Source organism: Patagioenas fasciata, chromosome 2 (assembly GCF_037038585.1).
Source record: "Patagioenas fasciata isolate bPatFas1 chromosome 2, bPatFas1.hap1, whole genome shotgun sequence".
NCBI classification, from domain to species: Eukaryota; Metazoa; Chordata; class Aves; order Columbiformes; family Columbidae; genus Patagioenas; species Patagioenas fasciata.
Window position 1 is genome coordinate 79,807,317 of NC_092521.1, and position 21,433 is coordinate 79,828,749.

The window sequence follows — 21,433 nt, forward strand, 5'->3', positions numbered from 1 at the left end:
GATAGGAGCACAACTTCATGGCTTTAAACATTTTGCTACTGTTCCTTCTTCTGTTTAGCCTATTGCTTACCTTTTATTTTGGAGGCTAAATTCCGGATCCCCTGTTAATTTGGAAGTCAATCATTTCTGAGAGTTGTGCACTTCTAAATGCCAGTATTTCATTATGAAAAGCAATGTTCTTTTATGCGAATAATTCACTTTTTTTGAATATGCTGGAGAACAGTTATTCTTGGGGGATTCATTTGTCTGCTGTAGAGTTTGCTACCAACTGGATGCAAGTCATCTTGATTGTACAACAAATTGATTATACTGTCTGCTTTCCCCAGAGGTAAGCATGCCTCTGCTTTCTAAATTATTTTCCATTTAGAGCAACACACATCTACCAAAACTGCATTTCAGGGTTCTGCAGGTCCTCTTGGTTTTGATCCACGTGATAACTGGGAATTTTGAAAATGTTTCCCTCCCCTAAATTTATGTCTAGCAACTTGCCTTGAACTTCTATAATAATGTAAATATATTTTTTTTTATTCCAAGTTCTTCCACTTTTTGAGAGGTGAAATAGTGGAACAGCTACACCTGCATGGAACAGCTGACTGGATTCCTACATTTTGAAGTTCGCAGCCATTAGACGTTTGTTCCAGTTTTCTTTATAAATTACCTAAGATACACATTCACATCAACACAAACTTCATGTTAGCATATCATTTAAAGACAGAGGAAGATCTGTTTGCTCCAACTCAGTGTCATTCTAAGTCACTGGTTCTGGCCACGTATGTGAGAGGCAGAATTCAGCAATGTGCACTCATCTGTACAGTGGGTTTTAAATGAAAAATTACGATCAATACATTGAAAAGTGGAACACAGAAATATAAGTGTTGCCTAGTCAGGCAAGAAAGCGTTCTACCTGACAAAATTTTGACCTTGGACTATGTCAGAGTAAATCAAAGAAAAGGTAGAACATAGTGGAAGCCTGTTTCTCTGAATCAAATCATTCTCTGGATGAACTGAAAGGTTTTTTATATTTACCAGGATGGAGTTCCTGGGTTAATTCAGACTTTCTAATGGCTCGTCAGGTAGAAACAGAGAGAGGACGGCAGGCTTCCTAGCATGACTTTGAAATTAAGAAAACTTACTGTGTTTTTCTTGTCTTATTTATCTTAAATCTTTAAAAAGAAGTATATAAGAGATGCTTATATGTAAGCATCTTGTGAATGCTTGTTTTCACCTTAACCACAATTGGTTTGCACATTTCAAAGCAATGCATTGAACAGCAAAGGACTGGATCCCCATAGATGTGATAATCCTGAAATAAAATGCTGCGTGTCTGGTCCATTGATGATCCAGTCTGGAGAACCCATCAGGGCAGAGGATGCCACTCCATGGTACTGGTTAGGTTGGGAGGTGGTAACTCGGAGTTTTGAGGAGGTGGATGGGGGGTTCTTCACCGGCCAGTCGGTTCATCTGCAATTGCATTTTTGTTCGGCTCTGAAGCTCAGTTTTGAAATGACTGTCCCATTTGTCCCTTCTTACCATGCTTCAGTTAGCACCACAAGGTGTATGAACCCAGTTACTTTCAGGTGAAACTAAAGCAAAAACTATGTTCTGACAGGACACCCAAAGCACCAGAGACAACCCCTAGTGCGCATTCAGATTTGTGGATGAAATTAGATGTCATCCAAAAGCTAACACCCACTTCCCAGGCCTGTGGATGTCAAGTTCTCAGCAGTAAGTTTTTCTCCTTAGATCTCCTCTTTCTGGGTTGCTAGTGTAGACACAAACTAGCTCAGCTGGAGGAGCTCCCTGGCATACTGCAAGGAGTTGGAAGAGCATCTGACCTGAAGGGGTTTAAGAAGGTCTTGTACTTAGGCGTGTGTGGAATTCATTTTGGGGTAAGATATTTACTGAACTTGGAAAAAATGCACTGTCCCATCTATCTCTATGTAATTTCCCAGCAACAATGCACTGACAAACTCTTTCCTCAGAACTGGTGAGCTAGTGTCATCAGTGGTACTGAAAGCAAATTTAAGATGCTCTGACTTCATAAATTAATAGGTTGATTACTTATATTTTCCCTTCAGTCTTCATAGTTTTAGCTCTGTTCAAAAATATGGGGATAAAATTAATTCTTGCCAAATGGCAGGGGACAAAGTCAGCGGGGGGGAATTAGTTCCAGCTTTTGACAGATGCATTGTAAGGAAGAATTATTTGCTTAATAAAACTATAACGATTACTTCACTTGCAGTGCTGTTTGACTTTAAGCATCTAGTGTGACTATGCCAGGAATGCAAGATCAGGTCTCCAAATGTGGAGGAGTTTATAGGCTAAAGAAAGCTGGAGCTCAACATCACAGGGAATTTACACCAGTATAATCCAAGGTGTAAAATGTCACACAGAAACTACTATGAAATGGCCTCATATTTAAGCTAACATATCCCTCTTCCATGTGGTCTTGCAACAAAGTCTCTAGTCTTGTACAATAGGTACAGTTTCTTATTACATTCTATGAGAGGTTTTTAAAAACTATAAAAGGTTATTTTAAGTTCTGTGGAACCGTTCGGTCCAGGAGCATGTGGATGCGATTACTTCATGAGCTCCAAGGCTGCTCATTCTTACACTGAAAAATCAATCTTTGTTGCAGGTCTTTGGTCTGAAAAAGTGAGTTGCATGACCTACAAGATCTCACAGAATAAGAAAGAAGTTTTCATCTCTGTCAAAGTGTTTTTGTTCCCTTGAGCTTACTCTTCTTAAGTTTCCAATCTAATTTTCTGTCTTGGTAAGAATAAACTGTCTGGTGAGAGGGAAATAGTAGCTGTAAACTATCTCAGGTTTATTTAGACTTTTGAATGTCTGTGTTGGAAGAAAGGCTGGTGTAATATGGACTAAATGAAATCATCACAAGGTGGCCGCTGAAGAGTATAGTATATTGCATAGTTATCACTGAGTATTTGTCAACTGTGAGGGTGTTTCAAGAGGGACCTTTTAGGGATCTGCCTTGCTATTCCCTACAGTATTTGTTACTATGTTGCTAAATTTTTCCATACCTCTGCAGAAGTGATCTGTTTGAATTTAAATGAGACACAAAACTACCAATATACAAAGGAATGGGACAAAATTTGTGACACTGGACCTGCAGTATCTTTGGAAAACTGAAAATGAGTACAATATGAGAAGGTTGCTCAGCACTCAAAATGCTCTTGAAAAACCAGAGCATTAAGGAGAGAGAAAAGCTACCACTCTCTAAGGAGACAGGTGTGGGGAAGATGGATAGATTATATAAGCATGGATGAAGAAAATAAATGGTCAGGCAGCTGCATGGCACATGAGAATCCGGGCAGTTCATCAGATCACATAGTGAATGCATCATCCTCCTGAGACTGACCAAGTCTGGAAGGCTGACAATGTGGTTTCCATGAAACATAGGTGAGAAGGACTCCACTTCAGCCATTGTTGGTGAGGTGCAGTAGTGTGCAGTACTCAGTTTGGAGCGATGTGCTTGAAGAGAAATACACAGATTATAGGGAATATCTAAAGGAGAAACTAGGAGCAATGTGAATATTAGTAATGTGACTAGGAAGAAAGGCCTGAAGTTCGAGCAAATGAATGTGAGAAATACTTGAAGGAAGAGTGGAGACCTCTCACCCTTTGCAATCCTTAATAGAGGGGCAAGAAAGAGTTTCTTATATGAGTTGGGTAAAAGGAAAAACTTAGAAACTTGATAGGTGACAACACTGGAACAGGCACCTCAGTGGGTCGAATAATAGCTGTCCCTGGAAGTTAAGAATAGGGCAGACATGGTTTATGAATATTTGGTTGTACTTGGAGAGAAATGAGAGAGCTCATCCAACTCCATTTTTCATTCTGTACATTCTTGATTGTAAAAGGTTGCAAAATCACACAGATATCTCTGCTGAGCAACCCTTTCCTCTGACATTCTTGACCGCTGCAGCCCCATGTGTGTTCGAATGGTGAGTTTTGTTCTATTTGCTGTCATGTGCTCTCCGATTCCTCCCAAAATCTGGGAGCTGGGAGGAACCGAGGTCAGCAGGGTTACCTCAGCCTGTGACAAGCACTCAAGAATGTTTGCGATGTGGAAGATGCTCTTTTATAGTTATCACTTTTTCTGGGACTTCATTGTGCCCAGCGCCTTAGAAAGAAAAAGGCTGTGTTGTAGCCTGCTGCCCTCACTAATTTCTTTTCCTAATCTCCTCTAAGGGCACTCAGCCACATTTGACACCTGTCTGTCAAATTCACAAGTCTCTCCTTGACTCAGCCTGCAGTGTTCCCCCTCTAGAAGCCTGTCAGCTGCTTCTGTTCCCCTTTGCACTGTGGACTGTAGCTGCTACAACCATTCAGCTCCCACATTCCCCAGTCTCTGTGAAAGGAGCACTGCTTGGGCTGCGCAAAATTGGTGGTATCATGGTAAAAATGTGAAGTCCGTACCCACATTGCACTTAGTAAAATATGCAGTATCTGTGCCACACTGTTATTGAAGAGATGCTAAGTGATATTCTGTACTATGCATAAATGCTTCTTGCACACAATATTTTGCATCTAACATTTTGATGAAACACCAGTTGCCTTTTATTTTTCTCAGCTATGCTGGCTTTTCAGAGCCTGAACATAGTTTGGTTTAATTTTTGCTTTAGTGGCAGCAGCAGATCAACATGAAGGTTCCTTTTTAGTTGTCAGATAAGCATCTGAAGTTTGATTTATATTTACCAAAATTTTCTTTTTAATTTTGTTGTCTTGAGGGGTTCAGTATAGGATTCACTTTAAAAAAGGCACACCTGCAATGCCACAGTGGAAGCTGCAGTTGAATGGAGTCACACTTTAAGCATGGAAAATGGTTCAATCTCACAAAGTTCATGCTGGGGTCTGGACATCGAGTGACCCATGTTAATGTGCATCGCTGGACTAGAGAAAATACAACATTGTTTTCACTCTCTGGTTCTGAAATTGGAGGCTGCAAATTGTTGTCAATGCCAGAGGGAACAGATACTAGATCTTGGTTCAAATCATATATATTTAAAGGCTCTTTTTCCCCAGATGTATGTAGTAATTGGGAAACAAACTGGGGAAAAAAGAAATCTTTTGAAATAAACCAGATTCCTAATGGAATAAGCAAACTCCCTCCAGTGCATTTTCTCCCTCTGTGTCAGCTTTTATAGTTCTGTTTCTGGCATGCATCTTTTGAGATGTCTTTAAAGATTATTAAAAAATTTTCTCTTACATCAACAAACAATTTTCAGAGCCCGAGTAAAGCTTTAATAAAAAGCATCTTGCACAGAAGATGGGTAACTGGGGAGGCAGAGGGGCAAAAGAGGTTCTAGGGTAGGAAGCACAGGGCTGGTTTGTCATTTCTTTTTTACCTTCCAAGATCACCAAAATGTAAAGCTGCATTTTGGGCTTGTGAACAACTGTTTCTTTCAGGAAAAGAAATGCTTGCATAGGGCATGTAGGTGGAAAGATGTGTATTGAGAACTGCAATCAGTAGCTTCATTGGGACTTGCAGGGTCACGTTTATGAATGTCACACTGTCATGAAGTTGCTCTGTCTCAGACTGACTTAGCCTGTTAGCAGATGGTGAAGAACAAAATTTGAAGGAAACCTCTAAGGTTCAGACAGTGTTATAGGAAGCCTCTCCCAACAATGCTTGAAAAACCTGGAAAATGTACAGTAGAGCAAGTGTTTTGCCGAAGCTTTAAATGCTAGTGAAAAGCTTTCCAAGTTTTTGCTGGTAAAAACTCCTGGACTCACCTGCTATTTTTTTCTTTCCCCCTTAGGGGTGCACAGCGAACAGTAAGCGGGAAAACCTCTGTACAGAGTTCAGCTGAGCTACCAGCAAAATTCCTGTCTGAGAGCGTATTACATTACAGGCTCAGCAGACCAGTAACACCCTCTCGACTCTCTTGTTTAAGCATAATGACAACACTACAGGCTTTTTCCAAAATACTTTGTGGTGGGGAGACAGGGTGCGTGCGTGTGTGTCTGTCTGGAAGCCCATGCCTCGAAGGTGAGGGGAGGTGAGGGCAAGTTTCACAGGATGCACCTTCAGGATTGAAAGTAAAGGAAACACAGGATGCACATCTGGAACTGCCATAGGAATGAGAGAATTAAGAGAACACGAAGTAAGCACAGAGCATATTCATAAAACAGAAGGTCAAACCCTTTTTAGCTCTAGGTCTAAGTTAAAAATACATTTTGGTAATTCATTACATGCCCAGAATGTCTAAGGTATTGATTATTCACGGTGTGCTCAGGAGTGATGAAGGAATGCCACTTGTGGTCCAAAAAGAGTGGAGGTGAGCCGTATTAACTTGGTGCTTTGATCACCAGGGGAGGTGGGGAGAATTAAGGAGTATTAAACACTTTTTTATATTTAAGTAGGAATGGAGAGTAGGAAAGATTGTAACCGTGCAAAGATTTGTAGATGCTTTCAACAATAACTGAATAAAAATGGATGTCTTCAAAATATGCCGTCTTGGAGGAGGTAATCATTCCCACAGTACTAAAAATTGTTTGTAGCAGATGTTAAAAAACTACTTTTTTTTGCTTTTACTTTTAGTTCCATCTGTTTTGTGGTGTAGAAACAAGTGTTTGTTCTTTGTTTTGTTTATATCATTTTGTTTTTCCTTTTTGTGCTGGTTTGTGTAAAAAAAAACCCATACAAATGACAAACAAACAAACAAAAAGCCCAAAGCAAATAAAAAATGAAAGGAGCGGGATTCACAATACCAACTACCTGTAGTAGTGGCAGATATATTCCGCACTTGGAAAAATGTGTATTCTTTTATATTAGAACTATCCTTGTCTCAAAATCTCAAGAGAAGAGCAGTAAGTAAGGCTCCAAGTCTGCCACATCTTCTGCACATGTTTAACTTCAGGCACTGTCATTGCTTTTGGTGGTAATGTGAGGGAGGTCAAACATATGGTAAGTCCTTGCAAAAGTTAATCTAGGGGACTATTGCCTAAGTGGTCTGTGGACTCAGTGCTTGTCTGCAGGAGCCTGGCTGCTGCTGGGGGTTTGTTGTGTTTGGTGGTTTTTTTTTTTTATCTCCAGCTGTAAATCTCATTTTTAAAATACCGGAGTATACCAGATGCTTTCCAAATAACACTCCTCAATGCAATTATTTGCAATAGCTGTCAAGGGGGTATTAGGAGGTCTCAAAGGGGAGCAGAGTATCTGCAAAACCCACTCTGCATTGAGATATGGTTCTTGCTCAAAAATACACAAATCCCTAGGTTAGGTCCATGTAGCCATAGCATAGACTCTGAAGCCTTTAAGAAAGTGTTTTTCCTGTCACTAAGTTTCTAAGTAAAACAAGATACAGAAGAGGAAGGGGGAAGGAGCTGAGTAATGCAGGTGTTTTCTTCACAGTGTGACATGGTGATTTTGATCTCTCCTCAACTAAACTAGTTGATCTTGGCTAAGCTGCTGGACTTTGTGTCTCGTGTTCTTCAGTTAAGTATTTGTGCTTCTCTCCCTTGCAGACTGCGGTTGCTACTGATGTAGCTACTGAGATCAGAGCATGTCTGTGCTGGACTAAGTAAAAGCACGATGGGGAAATTCATATGGAATACACGGATCAAATTCATCAAAAATGTATTTCATTTTAAAACTCTGCATAAATGCAGATTTGGGCAGGTTTGTTGAATGCGTTTCTGGCTCTACCCTGCTTAGCCCAATAGCTTTGCTCTCACAGTCACAGAGCTGTAAAATAAGTGTTACTTAAGGAGGTGGCTTTGCACACTTCCCTGAAATGTCTGAACACTGAAATGATAGCAGAAGATGTGGCGTGGAGGAAAGTTTGGTACTCTAAAAGCATTGTTCTTACTCCATTAATTATATTTGTTGTTCTACTGAGCACTAAATTGTGGTTCCTCTATTGGTCTCTAGATGAGATAAGTACCGAAAGGTCGGAGTTGGAATGAGTGTGCTCAGCAGAAGCATTCATCTCTCATACACTGGTTGCATTTTGTGTGGTGTACTGTTGAAACATCTTAGGATCTCTGAATATGTTGCCCATGGCATTTGCTTTACTATCAAAATTACATCCTAGTTTTCTTCCAGTCTTTTACTTGCTTTGCTTGGAGAGCTGGGAGCAGTAGTGAAAATGACTCATAGGCAGCAATGTCAGCATGGAGGGGAAACAGTTGAAATAATCTTACAGCAAAGACATTCTTTCTTAGTAGCAGGGGCCCTTTATTTTTGTGCTTGCTTTTTGCCAGTAAAGTGAAATAACGAAGGTAGCAAATCGTTTTGTGGGTGGGGTTTTTTTGAGTTGACTGCTTCCAGTGTGACAATTAGCCCTAGCAAAAAAAGCACGTAAATTTTGTGCAACAACTCTGTAAGAAGTTTCTGGGTCCGCTGTTTCTTCACCATTTACTTTTCTGGGCTTTTTTTTTTCAAATCCAACTGAAGTTCACTTCGGTCTGTTGGAAAGGAATGCTTTCTGTGTGCACACGAAGAGGCACAGCCAACCCTCTTCACCGGGCTCTTAGTTGAACTGCTGAGTCCCAGTTTGGACAAATAAAAAATTAGTTTCTTTAAGGGCACAATGAAAGTAAGTGTATGGGGTTGTGCTTTTCCCATCTGCCCAGAACTGGTGAAGGAAGTAGTGTTTGCCCTGTGAGCTTTTCTTTGACCTCAAACTGAATGGCTGTGGGAGCCAAGAGATGAAGGACCACAGTGTCCCTTCCCTAACAGCCCATAGCTGCCCAGGTAGTGCCAAGATTATGGGCAGTTGCTGCCTGTCATAAAAACCAGTGACTCAAATGTGCTCACTTCTGGCAGTGTTTAGTTGAAAAGAATTAAAATCCCTGGACTTCCCCTGTCTTCTCTTCTTCGTCACAGGGCACAGACCCGCAGCCCCACCTTTCTAGCATGGCTTTGACAGTGCAGCTAGAGGTGCATCTCTGTCATGCACCCAACACTAAGCTGAGCAGTGGTTTTTTGGAGTATACTCCAAGACAGATGTTGAAATACGTGTTTCCTCACTCTTTCTGGTAAAAATGTCTTCTTAACCCGCAACAAACCCCAAAGCCTATCACACTTCACTAACTAACAGGCTAGTGCAGTACTGTGCTGTGCAGAAAGCTCTGTATCTGCTCACCACTTACTGAAATCATATGTTTTGTCTTCCAGACTCCGACCTGAGCATGCGGACACTCAGCACACCCAGTCCAGCATTAATATTTCCACCGAATTCCCCTGGTTTCCAAAATGGCAGAGGGTCGTCGACATCTTCATCCTCAGTCACTGGGGAAACTGTTGCCATGGTCCACTCACCTCCTCCAACCCGTCTCACTCATCCTCTCATTCGACTGGCATCCAAGCACCAGAAGGAACAGGCCAACATCGACCGGCTGCCCGACCACTCCATGATCCAGATATTCTCCTTCCTTCCCACCAACCAGCTGTGCCGCTGTGCCCGGGTGTGCCGCCGCTGGTATAACCTTGCCTGGGACCCCCGACTTTGGAGGACTATTCGCCTGACCGGCGAGACAATCAACGTAGACAGGGCTCTTAAAGTGCTGACCCGGAGGCTTTGTCAGGATACACCCAACGTCTGTCTCATGTTGGAGACGGTAATAGTTAGTGGCTGCAGGCGGCTCACAGATAGAGGACTCTACACCATTGCCCAGTGCTGTCCAGAACTGAGGAGGTTGGAGGTGTCTGGCTGTTACAACATCTCCAATGAGGCGGTCTTTGATGTCGTGTCACTGTGCCCAAACCTGGAACACCTGGATGTGTCAGGTAACAGGAAATATTTCAATAGGGGTGCCTCTGATTCTAAAAGCCTCATGCTGGTCAACTTCCTGGCCCTACACCTGCAAAGCGTTGCATTTCTGTATTGTCTTTCAAAACAGGAATGCCAGTGTCCTAACAGTGCTGGTGAGACAGACACCGCTAGAATATCAGCACCACAAATGCCAGCAGTACCCCTTGAGAGACCAGGCCCCCTCCCATGGAGACAAGCTTACAGAGATGACGTGTTCAAATAGCAGGAGTACTTTTCATAGATTTTTGCACAAAGCAGCCTTACAAGAGACCACATTACAGTCAGTGCCACATCATACTCTAAGGACTAGTTACTTCAGCAAAATTTGTTTTGTCGTTTTCAGAGATGTAGAATTTGTATGCCAATTATATAGATAGAATGTAAAGATCTGTCAAGTGGCTTGAAAAGGAGCTCAGAATCAGTGCTAGGCTTTTGTCTGGATATAAATATCAATTGTCAATCCTTGCTAAACTTCAAGGTCCCCTTGTTTTCATTGCTATTTTAACCAGAGTTTCCTAACTTGGACTTTTTTTTTTTTAAAAAAAAAAAAAAACAGAAACAAAACAGTACCTACAATTGCTTATTGGTTTTCTGTTTTTCCTTTCACCCACTTCCAATGTATCGCCGTACCTGTTTAGGTCAGCAGAAATATTTTAGACAATTTTCCTTAGACATATTTTTTCCCAAGGTCAGCCACACAAAATTTCCTCTTTGCAAATAGATTGGCACTTAATGGAAAGGATGCAGACAAGCAGAGCACTGAAGCAAATTCAATGTTCAGCACTTATTTTGTGATCTCATTTGTTATCAGTCTTATGTTGTTATCAATCAGCTGGACCAGATTTACCATTGCAGAAGTACTAATGGCAACAGGCAGGCCAAAGTGGGGATAGGAAGCAGTGCTATTGAGTCACTGGTACCCAGAGAAAGTGATTTTTCCAAGACTACCAAAATGGTGTGCACTGATTTGCTTTATTTTTTCTTCCTTTTATTTTTTTTAACTGATTTATCCACCTGTTTCACCTAATATTCCTATGTCAAGGAAAGCATCAAAATAAATAGCAACAAATCAGAATTATTCACTTTTTGTGATTGCTTTCTGAAACTGCCAGGTGATAAGGAGTCTCTGTGGGGCTCCATAGGAGTCCTGTCATACGGAGTCTATTTGTAGTGACCTCACATATGAATTACTTATTTTCAGTACATACTGACATCAGTTCTGGATTGCTCACCACATGTTCAGATTGAAGCATCTCCAACACTGGGAGAAAATGTGTCTGCGTGATTTGGACCTAGAGCTTCGTAATGCTTTGCAGGCTGGCTATATGCCTGGCATACTTATGCTTTTCTTACTACATTTTCTAGTGTGCTATGGAGAGTTGAATGGCTCAAGTATCCTGGGCCTGGATGAACAGGACAAGTGGAATTGCTGAGCTGAGAGTGAACTGCCTTGGCACACCCTGAGTGCACCTGAGGCCTTTCCATATAGGTGGCTGAAAATACTTTGGTCCACAGCTCCTACTGATAGAGATACTATCGACCAAAGGTGGATTTTTCCAAAGCAAGGAAAATAAAGATGATATCAGGTCTTGAAACAGGTTATTTTGGGGTCTGTCTTCAATTGTGATTTTCCCAGGCCTGTAACTTTCAGACCTTGAAGATGGTGTCTGTCTCTAAGAGCTCATCAGTTTGGTCCTAAGTGTGTAGAGGGCAAGTAAAATACTTCCTTGAATTTTGTCTGATCAATGAGGCAAGAAAGTAATTTTAATCTCACATTTTTATGAGTTGTCCTTTCTTTTTGGAGCAGCAGAAGGAAAAATCCTGGATTTTAACATGCTCAGAAGTGTTTGGGTTCAGACATGGTTTTTGCTGCATGCGCCTGCATATGTATTGAGGAAAACTGATCTCCAGGGTCTTGTTTTGAGTCCACTTTTTTCATTTTGATGTGGGTAATTCTGGAGGATGTTTTGGAAGCAGGATTCCATTTTCCCCTCCTTCTGTCTGTAGTTAGGAGGACAGGCTTGCACCTACACGCTCACGGAATTCTCAGGACTGAAGTGATTCATTGGGCTGGTTTCATACTGAGCAAGAGAAGTAGGGTATATGTGTTGGGGGATAATGCTATACTTCTGGCTAGTTAATTAAAACCCAGTTCACAGTTGTACATCTAGTTGAATCTCTGTCCCCCTTGCACGGTTACTTGGCAGCAATAACGCACCAAAATCTTTAACATCAAATCCAGATGTTTGTATTAACTTTCAGAGTTTTCCACAATGTAAGTTCTGTCACTCTCTGCATCCACTTTGTGGGCAGGTCTATCTCTAGAAACTGGTGGAGCTTGACTGCAAGTTATTATCTAACATGCTAGCCAACATTTTTTTTTCAATGTGTTTGGAAGTTTCTCCTCACTTTTAAAAATCAGTTATACTTACTTGATGGAAAATACTGTTACAAGAGATTTGTTTTTACCTTTTTTATTATTGAGGACAGAAAAATTGTTGCAGACCCAGGAACCTGTCATTTTGCCTAAAAATCAGGCAGCTCTGTATCAACACGGACTCTCTTTCTAGTGAAACTGGTTTGAATATCCTTCCCATGAAATATTTCACAGTGTAGCCAAAGTAACTAGACAAGGCGATGCTGAGCTTGTCAAAACAGTGATCACACACTGATGTATGTGACTCCAACCCTGCTGTGAGACTTCTGACCTCTTCACTTTCTAATTATGATCATTAAAGTGTTCCCCCTTATTGGATCCTCAACAGACAGAATGTTCTCCTCGGCCTTGTGGACCTTTCTTTCTCACTTAGCCGGATTTTAAAATTGAGTTCTGGTCAGCATGTAAAATACCCAGACTGACTCCTTAATCCAGCAACCTCCTCAGGCAAATGCAATAGTGACAGCTATGTCAGGTCCAGCAGAACTCTGCCTAGGTGCCAGCTTCTTTTGTGGGAACCCAACTCAAGGCTGGGGACTCCTGCATTTTGTAGCACCTACTCCAAAGAACATCTTAGAGGTGAAATTTTTCACCATTAGTATTGTACTGCTCCCCTTTAGAAATCATTTTGCATTATTGAGCATGTATGTAACACTTACTTGAAGGCATACATGTTTGCAAAGATTGCACCATAACATGGACAGATCTGCAACATGGCCTGAAGAGGAAATAGCAGCATTCAGTTTTAAGATGTTGTTCATTGAACAAAGTGCTTTGCTGCAAGGCCCCAGAGCTTCTGCATGACCTGTGGATGATTTGCCTATATTGCATTGTACAAGGCCTAAGGTAAAATTTGCACCAGTTCAAATAAATGTGAAGCCTAAATTAAAAATCCAGCTGCAAATTCAAATGATGAATGTAGAAACCTTAATAGTAGGTGGCAAACTGTTTCAAGTTCATATCCCATACTTCTTAGAGTATCTGTGTTATCTGGATTATCTCAAAAGGTTGTTTTCCCTTTTTTTTTTTCAAGAACAGAAGCATATTCATAACTTCCACTAAGTGTCTGAATGAGAATCTGTTGTATAAAGTGGTATTAGTTTGAGTTATTGAAGTTTTTGAGTTGGCCTCCATATATTGTCATGCTTTTTACTTCCAGACTACGGGATTTGTGCAGCATTTCTGATACACAAAGCTCTAAGGTCATCATCCTAGTGTTTCTAGCTTTTCGTGGTTCACTTCATCCCCATTGCCCAGTGTTTCAACAATACAGAAAAGCTCCTTTTATCCCTACCTCAGGGTACCTCTTTAGGCATAAGCTGAATAATTTGTCTGAGTAAGCATTTATGGCCAACGCTGTGGAGCCTTGGTCAGTAGCAGGTAGACCTTCCATTCTTCCTTGCAGCTGTTTCCAGCTATGCTAATGCAATGTGCCCAGCTGAACTTGGCGCAGAGAAGAATTTCCCTTCAGGAGCCCGAGACTGTCAGTTTGCAGGGCAGCAGAAACAGCACTTTCCAAAAAAGCTTTAATTCCCTACTGTGCACAGAGTGTGGTTACAAATGGGGGAAATCTGTGAGCATGTTTTTCCCTTTAATCTAGGTCTTTATCTTTACATGCAAGGTCTGGTGTTTCTCTTCTACTCTAGTTACCTCCATTCATGGCCAGACTTTCTCACTTGAAGCAGTCCTTTTCTGCAGCTGTCCATGTCTTCTCATGCTCTTACCAGTCTGTTGACTTCTGCTGACTCTCCCCATTCTTCTTAGGTTACCCAAATCTCCACCCTTCTGCAAGCACGTAGTCCTGCCATAGTTTTCCATTCTTCCCACACTGAAGGCTTGGGGCTGAATTCACATCTGTTTTCCAAATGCTTTTCGGAGGGTGGATGGGGTTTGTCTCTTTTATAATGTGGTTGGATGGTGAAAGAGCCTCTGATGTTGGTTTACAAACTCCACCAGTCAGCAATGAGACTGCCTCTGCTCAAAAAACTGCATTGGTTGTCATGTAGTACCATTTTCTCAAATTGTCACTGGGCTTATATTGCAGTAACAGATCATAAACTGTCCCTAGACAAACTGAGGACCATCAGTTTACATTTGGGATATGGACAGAATTGGTCTGTTGCTTTGCTGGTACTCAAAATCTCAAAGAAAGCTCACTGACTCCAGTGGAGTTTATTATTTCCTCTGCTGCGGGGACACATCAGAGCAAATCCAGACAAGTCAGCCAGGATGATTCTGCTGTTGCAACATGGAGATATCTTCATCACATCCAGCATGCAATCTCATGCCCATCTTTCTGGTCTTGCTGTGTGATTTGTTTTCACTGCTTGCTTAACCTCGCTGTGTTTTTCCACCTAGGCTGCTCCAAAGTGACGTGCATCAGTTTGACTCGTGAAGCCTCCATCAAGCTGTCTCCCTTACACGGGAAACAAATCTCCATTCGCTACTTGGACATGACAGACTGCTTCGTTCTGGAGGACGAAGGACTGCACACCATTGCCGCTCACTGCACTCAACTGACCCACCTGTACTTGCGCCGCTGTGTCCGCATCACCGACGAGGGTCTCCGCTACCTGATGATTTACTGCACGTCCATTAAGGAACTGAGCGTGAGCGACTGTCGTTTTGTCAGTGACTTCGGCATGCGGGAGATTGCCAAGCTGGAGTCGCGCCTCCGCTACCTTAGCATCGCTCACTGCGGCCGGATCACAGACGTGGGCATCCGTTATATAGCCAAATACTGCAGCAAGCTGCGCTACCTCAACGCGCGGGGCTGCGAGGGCATCACGGACCATGGTGTGGAGTACCTCGCCAAAAATTGCACAAAACTCAAATCGCTAGATATTGGCAAGTGCCCTCTGGTCTCAGACACCGGCCTGGAGTTTCTAGCCCTCAACTGCTTCAACCTGAAGCGCCTGAGCCTGAAATCGTGTGAGAGCATCACTGGGCAGGGCCTGCAGATTGTAGCCGCCAACTGTTTTGATCTGCAGATGTTGAACGTGCAGGACTGTGATGTCTCTGTGGATGCTCTGCGGTTTGTTAAACGACACTGCAAGCGCTGTATTATAGAGCACACCAACCCTGCCTTCTTCTGAAAGGGCACCCCACCCCTGTCATTCCAATGCAGTATTAAAAACACTGATGTATAAACACACACTCCCATATTCAGTAATGCTGTCTTTTCTATAGCTCACGGGAGTCAGCTTTTCTTGTATGTTGTGAGTGAGGGGGGTTTCTAGAGGACTATTTTGTTTGCTTTTTGTATGATCACTTTTTAAGGTGCGGTGGGTCTCTGTGGAGAGATTGCCTTAATGCAAAAGCAATGAGTGCCCAGCGTCCCCACTGGGGTGCCCTTTCCAAAACAGCCATGATCTTCTCCCAGGTTACAGTAACTACCTCCAAAGGAAATAGCACATAATCTCTCCTTTGGAAACGCTACCAAGCTGTGTCAAATACATTCGAATTCCAGCTGTGCTCATGAAGCTGACTATGCAATATGTGTCTGTGTTCCCCAATTTAGCCCAGTATGGCTGATAGAGTATCCCCATGTCTCCAAGTAGTTTCTCTTAGGTAGCCATCCATTGTAATCCCTCAGGAAATACTGGGTAATGTTCTTAAACATACTTGATTAAGGCAGAATAAGACTTGCTGGCCATTGCCGAGCACTCTGCTGGGCGAACCTGGAGACTGTGGCCAGGCATGGATTCTTCCAGAAAGCCCAGCTCCAGGCCACTCGGGCATCATTACTACTTGCCTTCATTTCTGAATCCACCCTCTCCTGCATGTGTGGTACCACCCTCTGGTAGCATATAGGGACTTCTGGCACTGATAAGCAGTGACATATTCACCCGAGTGAAGGAAAACAGATGAGATATTGGTGGCCTGGCAAAAGGAAAATTCAGCAAATCAGCCTGAGAAGCTGCTGTAATTCTGCAACAAGCTGAAACAGCACTGTAGTACACCAGGGACTCTGGGGCTTTGCGGGGCGGCTTGCACAGAGCAGTCCCAATTGCTGTGCCGCATTGCTGTCATTGCTGTCACTGGAAAGTCTGTCCTTGTTCCTCCTCTGTGTCTCTTTAGCAGCCGTGGCACCACTGCTGTTGACACTCCCTGAGCAAACCAGGCATGTGCATTGAGGTAAATTTGCTGTGTGCCTTAATACACATAGGAAGCCAACCCTTTTCTGTGGCCTTCCAGTTCAAAGGATAAATGGCTGATCTTGAGACTTCAAAGCCTGATGTTAGATAACACCCTTGGGGATAGAGGGGCTTAGAGCATTATCCACACTAGGTTTAGATTTTGCGAAACCTCGTCTGCGTGTGTTCCCTCAGGTTGGAGAAACAGCCGCTGTTCAACCAGGAATTAAAGCACCAGCGTTGCCCTGTGTCACTGGGAGCCCCTTGTACTCTCATGGTCACTCTTGCTCATGCAGGAGTGGTTTGGTGGTTCCCCCTTCTCACTGCCTCCTTCCCCAGAGCGTGTGGTCATTTCATGGTTACTCTCTTCGCAGTTTTCTGGCAGCCGTTTCTCAACATTTTCACACGTAATACTCCGATCTAAAAGCCAGACACATTAAGGGTGATGATATTTTCAGTCAGGCCCCCTGCGCCTGACTGACAGGTGAATTCATATGTTCAGCTCAAATACTATAAATGTCTCGGTAGAGAACATAAGAAGGGAAGCACCATGTCTGGTTTTCATAAGCAGTAGTTCCATCATCTCCAGACAACACTAATAAAATCATTGATATGAAGTGAAAATCCAGATGCTCAAGAAAAATACATAACTGCTGAGGAAACAGTTGTAGCGATGCTCTCTCAAATTACAAAAAAGCAATGGTTTGGACATGTCCCTGCAGAGGGAACTTGTCCTGCTGCTGCAAAAAGTCCTGTAACTTATGTATGTTCCTCCAATTTTGAGTTTCTTACCATACAGGATGTCATCAGCTCTGAATTATAAATCAGATTGTACTAAAGCAAAGGCGGCCATGGAAAATGAATTTGTCATTGCTACTACTACTGGTCAGTGACTAATAAGGGGTGATAACATCCTTCGACCAGCTAATATCACTTTGGTTTTCCTTTCTGTATTTTTAAAATTAGAGATTCTTTTCCAGCAAGTAGTACAGTATATTTTATCTGAACCAGCTATATACTCTGTGTTTATCCTTTATCTCAAAATGGCCCCAAGGACAGTTAAATGTTAAGCCCGTTCCTGAGGATGATGGGATTTTGAGCCATTTGCACTCATGAAATATAAGGCCTCATTAGTAACATTTAACTGTTTATTAAAAAAAAAAACAAAAAAGAAAAAAAGAAAAGAAAAAGAAGAAAAAGAAAAAGCTACTTTTCTGGCTATGCTAAATTGAGTGAATAGTGCTACATGGTTTTAAGGTTTCTAATGTTTAAATTGGCCTGCACTGTACAAATCTCACTATAAAGCCTTAATTTGCTACCAAGAAATAAAGCAATATATTGGTAACTGATGAGCGTCCGTCATTGTTTGCACTGATTAACTTCTGGTGAAAAAGAAAATATTAAATACTTGTAAAACTTTTCTCAAAAGGGAGGTAGGTGAATGAGCACATCACCATGTCAGGTAGGTGGATGACTATATTAAGAAAGGAAAAAAAAATTGTTACAGATTGTGACCTTGTCTATCTGTCTCTTTAAAATTTGGGTTTCCTCATGTGGTTCTTCTTGACCCTGAAACAGAATCAGTAACTGAAGTGCAAGTAAAAGCAAAAACAGTATATAAAAAGTACATGTATAAAAACTTCAGGAGGGCCTCTAAATTGGCTTACAGGCAAATTAACATTTGATGTGAAAAGTAAAATGGAATGACTGAAATGGTAGAACACTTACTAGTGCAGCATTTCCTTCTAAATGCTCTGAAAAATCCCCTCTGGGGGGCATTAGTGGAAAATGAATAAAAGTAATTTTTCTAAGCCAAACATTTTTAAGTATACAGTCTTACATGATCTGAGTTGACTTCTGAGACTAATACTTATTTCAAGAAAATTTGAATTTAACTTATTGATACAGTTTGCCTGTTCTGACTTTTAACCATTTTCCTATGTCTGCTTGCAAAATTGGACAACCAGAAAAGAAACCAAAATCGTGCACGTGGAGCTGAGTTTGCTGGAAGGGTTGCAACATGTGAGTGATGTGTCTTCATTCCAGTTTGAGGCTGGCAAAGGTTATAAATTTCATGAGCAAAAACATTGTTGATTCTTGAACCATAAAATCTGGGCTCAGACACTGAGGCTTCTGCTCTGCAATAGCATGTGGTGGTGCCATCAAAGCAGGCAGGGATGAATCACATCATTCAGGCTGGCATGTTGTTTATGTCTTCGGAATAACTTGTGTCCTGTAGAGAGAGGTCTCTTAGAAAAGGCACATCTGAACTGCTGTGCATTGTGATTATGACCAAAACTCTGTCTCTAGGTATTCATCATTCTCATTCCCTTGGCTTTTGTAAAAATTGGAACTCTATTTCCCCCCTTAGCAGCATGAGATGGATGTGAAGTGCAACACTTTTACCTTTTTCAGCTATGCTCATCTGCCTTCCTACAAAAACAGCTTCTGTTGGGTGTTTTGGACTCAGAACTGTGGTCCAGACTGTAACCTTCAGTTGTGGCTTACGTGGTTTCTGAAAACTTCTACTCTTTGAACTGGAAAACTAGAAAGCTAGTAAAAGACCTAATTTTAGCACTAGGCTTGAAGCAGGTCCAAATAATATAGTGACCATTTGGACTGCAGACTGGCTGCCCTGCAGCTGCCAGTGTTAGATTAAAGGGGAAAAGTTCTCTGACGAGGATTGGTGCATGTCTTCTCTTCTCCCTGCGTTCCCCAGGAAAGTAACCTGCCCTCAGCTTTTAGAACTTCTGTCAGTCTAGCTATTTTTGCTGAAACTTCCCTCACTGGGCTCTGAAAATGTTAGTTGAAATGGTTCATCTGGTTCTGTAAATAAAGCTAGGAAGGAATGTCATTTTGTTCATGTTAAACTCCTGGTGACCTTTCCTTTGAAAATGGTTCATTGCTCTTCATCTCCTCTAAGGCCTTCAGAGTGAAAGTGTGAGCCTTGCCAGGCGGTCAGCTTTGGGACAAGGATAGGTCTTACTGACCTCCCAGTTACAATTAATCCAAATTTAGCTAAGTTGTGTGTCTTTGAACATCTCCAACTCAATGACCAGGGAGAAAGGGGCATGCTCAGATCTTTTGGAGCTTGTTGTCTGGCAAGGTTGAGATTTGGCGAAGCTAAGAGGCGTTTATCGCTCTGGCAGCGAGAAGGAGGAAATGACCTGAATTATATGGGAGCTGCCTGGAAAGTCAGGGCAGGGTTGAAAGATGGGGTTTTGAGAACTGGGACAAGAAGGATGAAAGAAATTTCCTGGGCCAGGGGGACTGGGACTGACATGAGAAAAAATTGAATGATTTTCAGCAAAGAAACTGGGATTGGGGTTAAAAGATGTGACTTTGTATGATTTGTTGAATCAGGGAGAGTCAGACCAGAGAAAGTGTAAGTACTAAAGAGTGAAGTTCGGGGCAGGAGCAGGAACGTGAAGACAATGATCTGAACATCATGTAAATACAGTACACTCACCCCAGGGAAGGCTCTGAGAAAGGCTGATAAACTTTCTGTGAGGATATCTCCAATTTGAAACAGCCTTCCATAAATTAAATAACAATTTTGCATTTAATGCATCCAATATCTACCGTTTCTTATATTTTGTGAAGCCAGAGAATCTTTACAGTCTGACCCTTTGCTTTTACCAGCAAGCACATGCTGAGGCCATAGGCATTGTCAGTCTTGGTGTCTGGTCCATGCCTGTACACCTTTGCACAAGGTCGTCTGTCGAGAAGAGCAAGGCCAGGCAGGTTTGTAAAATCTGTTCTTCCTTTTGCATTGTATTTCACCAACTCCAGCTGTTCTGTTTTGCTAAGGTGCAGGTGTCAGTGTGGAGCCAAATTCGTGGCCTTTTGATGGCTGTTAAAGGGCATAAAAATAACAGGTTCAAGTTTCTGCCAGGCAGTAGACATCAGAATTAGAACTTGGCTTAACAAAAGCGTGTTTAACTGAACTGTATTACTGCATGCTGTTAAGCAGACTAAATTCGTTTTCTCTGTAAAATAGCTGAGGGATGTTTGTTTTCATGCACACCTGCTGTACAGTTACACGCTTCAGAGCAGGTTTTCCCTCTATTTTTATCTTCTGTGATAACTGGGCAGAAACGTCAGGTCATTTTTCCTTTGTCCTCTGGATGATCACAGAGGCGCGTCAGAGATTTAAACTAGTTAATGGAAATCTTTTCCAAGTAGGCTCTGCTAATACAAATTTAGAAAAATATTATGAGTGCAACAATCCACTTGGCCATAGATATGTCAAATTAAGCCATTATAAATATAAAAGTTACTAAACAGGCACCAGAGAGAGAACCAGAGGGACCAGAAGGGGGGGATCTTTTTAATTTTTTTTTTTTAAAGAGCTTTTATAAATGACCCTGATAGTTTTAATGCAGAACAGAAATCTCAACTGTTCCTTTTAGCACTAAAGATACTGTGTTCTTTGGGTTAGAATAGATTAGTATCCTTTGTTTTTTAAAGAAACATCGTATGCTGTAGCCTCAAGCTCACATAAATGACAGAGATGGAAAAAGTCATCTTAAAAAGATGAGAGAGAATGCAAAGAGGGATTTTTGTCAAAAAGAATGAATATTTTTAACAGTTTCATGTTGCATTGTCTGTCTTTGATGGCTCCTAAAATATTTTTTTAATCAAATAAATGGCCATTCTTGAGAAGTTTCTGTTTTTTCTTGAATATACTCCATTCACACAATGGCTTTAGTAGATAAACATCAGAGCTTTAGAAGACCTGGATTTAGAATCACAGAGTCATAGAATAGTTTGGGTTGGAAAGGACCTTAATGGTTATCTAGTCCAGCCCCCTGCCATGAGCAGGGACATGTTCACCCAGATGAGGTTGCTCAGAGCCCCATCCAGCCTGGCCTGGAATGTCTCCAGGGATGGGGCATCTACCACCTCTCTGGGCAACCTGGGACAGTGTTTCACCACCATCATGGTAAAAATTTCTTCCTCACATCTAGCCTGAATTTCTAGATATAAAAATAAGTGTAGCTAATTCATCATTTATAATTTGCCTAATCAAGCATTTTCACACCTATATCACTTGTCATACAGAGGATATATCCTAA

General features: G+C 41.8%; 1 protein-coding gene across 4 annotated transcripts in view; it reads left to right on the forward strand.

Annotated features, from left to right (window-relative positions):
* FBXL7 (F-box and leucine rich repeat protein 7) overlaps positions 1-17,704 on the forward strand; it is a 181,009-nt gene extending 163,305 nt beyond the window's left edge. For all 4 annotated transcript variants that reach the window (XM_065832322.2, XM_071804485.1, XM_065832324.2 and 1 more), the window contains 2 exons: positions 9,146-9,757; positions 14,578-17,704. In XM_065832322.2, coding sequence (XP_065688394.1) covers positions 9,146-9,757; positions 14,578-15,314 — 1,349 coding nt within the window. In that variant the 3' untranslated portion in view covers positions 15,315-17,704. The remainder of the gene's footprint in view (positions 1-9,145; positions 9,758-14,577) is intronic.
* The last annotated feature ends 3,729 nt before the right edge of the window (positions 17,705-21,433 follow it).